The 1867-nt window shown below is 36.4% G+C and overlaps 1 protein-coding gene across 1 annotated transcript; it reads left to right on the plus strand.

Moving 5' to 3' along the window:
• Nucleotides 1-714: 714 nt before the first annotated feature.
• Nucleotides 715-1526, plus strand: LOC108745382 (histone-lysine N-methyltransferase SETMAR-like). Its single transcript, XM_018481523.1, has one exon. It carries the CDS (start codon nt 1220-1222, stop codon nt 1490-1492), a length of 273 nt encoding a protein of 90 aa, XP_018337025.1. The 5' UTR covers nt 715-1219; the 3' UTR covers nt 1493-1526.
• The last annotated feature ends 341 nt before the right edge of the window (nt 1527-1867 follow it).

Genomic DNA, 1867 nt, shown 5'->3' on the forward strand with positions numbered 1-1867 from the left:
AGGATAATATTCAGGGATATCAGGGACGTTATTGAAGGTCTTCTTATTCTAATTAAAATAATGACAACTTTAATTCTCTGTCAAAAATTATTACTCTTCAAAAAAAATTAATATTTCAAATAAAAAAATTAAAACCCAGATGGGGTATAATCTTAAGTAATCTTAAGTAATCAAGTTAAATTTTCTATCAAATTATAAAGTAAAATAGAAATGGTATTATCTTTTGTTATTTACTTAACTCTAATGATATGTATCATTTGTATAAAAGATTTAATACCAATAAAATTGGCCCAATCCTTACGGAAAAAAACTATTAGTGTGACTAGTGAAATTAGTACTACTAGTGAAAATAGTGCAATAGTAATTTCGCAAGTAGGGTAATAATGTAAGAGTGGTGGAAAAAAATTTCGTTAAAATTTTACTGAAATTTTACTGCAAAAATAAATATTATTGATTAGCATTATATTTTAGAAGATATACGACAAAATTATAATAAAAAAAAGTTTCTTTATGAATTCGAGAACTAATTTTATGATGTTTCTATGCAGTTATCCATCCGAATACGTACCTCTACTTAGCATGCTTGACTTGTACGATCATACGGGAACTGCTCCTTCAAAGAATTACAAACACCTAACACATCGGTCAATAAGTCCCCGGTCTGACACATAGAGAGCGCCACTAACACAAAAAGTACATAGTGGTTCAAAAGAACAGACCCTTTTAGGCGTACTGTCAAATGTATATGTCATTCGGATCATTATTGTGTGAGTTATTGAAGCTTTAGTGACGCTAATTTGGTTATTTTCATAACAATGGAAAAAAAGGAATTTCGTGTGCTCATTAAACACTGCTTTTTGATGGGAAAAAACACCGTTGAGGCAAAACAGTGGTTGGACAAACATTATGGCACCTCTGCCCCAGGCAAATCAACAATTATCGACTGGTATGCTGATTTTAAACGCGGTCGTACGGACACCGACGATGCACACCGCTCTGGTCGCCCAAATGAGGCAGTTGTCCCCGAAAAAATCAAGCAGGTCCATAAATTGGTTTTGTCCGACCGTAAATTAAAGCTGGATGATATTGCTGACATCGTAAAGATATCCAAGGGAAGTGTTTTTACCATTTTACACGATCATTTGTCGATGCGGAAGCTGTGTTCGAAGTGGGTGCCGCGTTTGCTCACTGTGGATCCAATGCACCGTGTCACAAGTCGATGGCAACGATGGTTAAATTGAACGAGTTGGGCTTCCAGCTGCTCCCGCACCCACCGTATTCGCCAGATTTGGCCCCCAGCGACTATTTCCTATTCGCTGAGCTCAAAAAAATGCTCGCTGGGAAGAAATTTCGATCGGATGAGGAGGTCATCGCCGAAACTGATGCGTATTTTGAGGGTCAGCCAAAATCGTTCTACAAAACCGGCATCGAACGTTTGGAAAGGCGTTGGACTGATTGTATTGCCTTAAAAGGAAACTATATTGATGAATAAATTCGAATTTTTATGTAACACTTGTGTTTTCTTTGCTAGACCGGGGACTTATTGACCGATGTGTTATATTACTAATGAATGTATAGTTATAACATATCTGATCAAAGATGTTGTGAAAGAGACGAAACACGTATACGAGGTCTGTTCAAAAAGTATCACGAATTTTGAATTTCCGCGGGTTACGTATATTCGATTTTCGATTTTTTGTGGCGTTATGTTGGTACTCATGTCTCTCACTTATGCCGACAAGTTCGGCCATTTTGAATGTTCAGTTAATTTTTGACAGCTGCTTTGCTTGCACGTGTTTTGGCTCGTCTTCGATTTTTGCCTATTCCAAAAAATGGATCAAAGAATCTGTATCAAATTTTGTGTGAA

This window comes from Trachymyrmex septentrionalis, unplaced genomic scaffold (genome assembly GCF_001594115.1).
Source record: "Trachymyrmex septentrionalis isolate Tsep2-gDNA-1 unplaced genomic scaffold, Tsep1.0 scaffold103, whole genome shotgun sequence".
Classification (NCBI taxonomy): Eukaryota; Metazoa; Arthropoda; class Insecta; order Hymenoptera; family Formicidae; genus Trachymyrmex; species Trachymyrmex septentrionalis.

Coding starts and splice junctions, on each gene's coding strand:
- LOC108745382 (XM_018481523.1), top strand. CDS start 1,220: ATGGCAACGATGGTTAAATTGAACGAGTTGGGCTTCCAGCTGCTCCCG.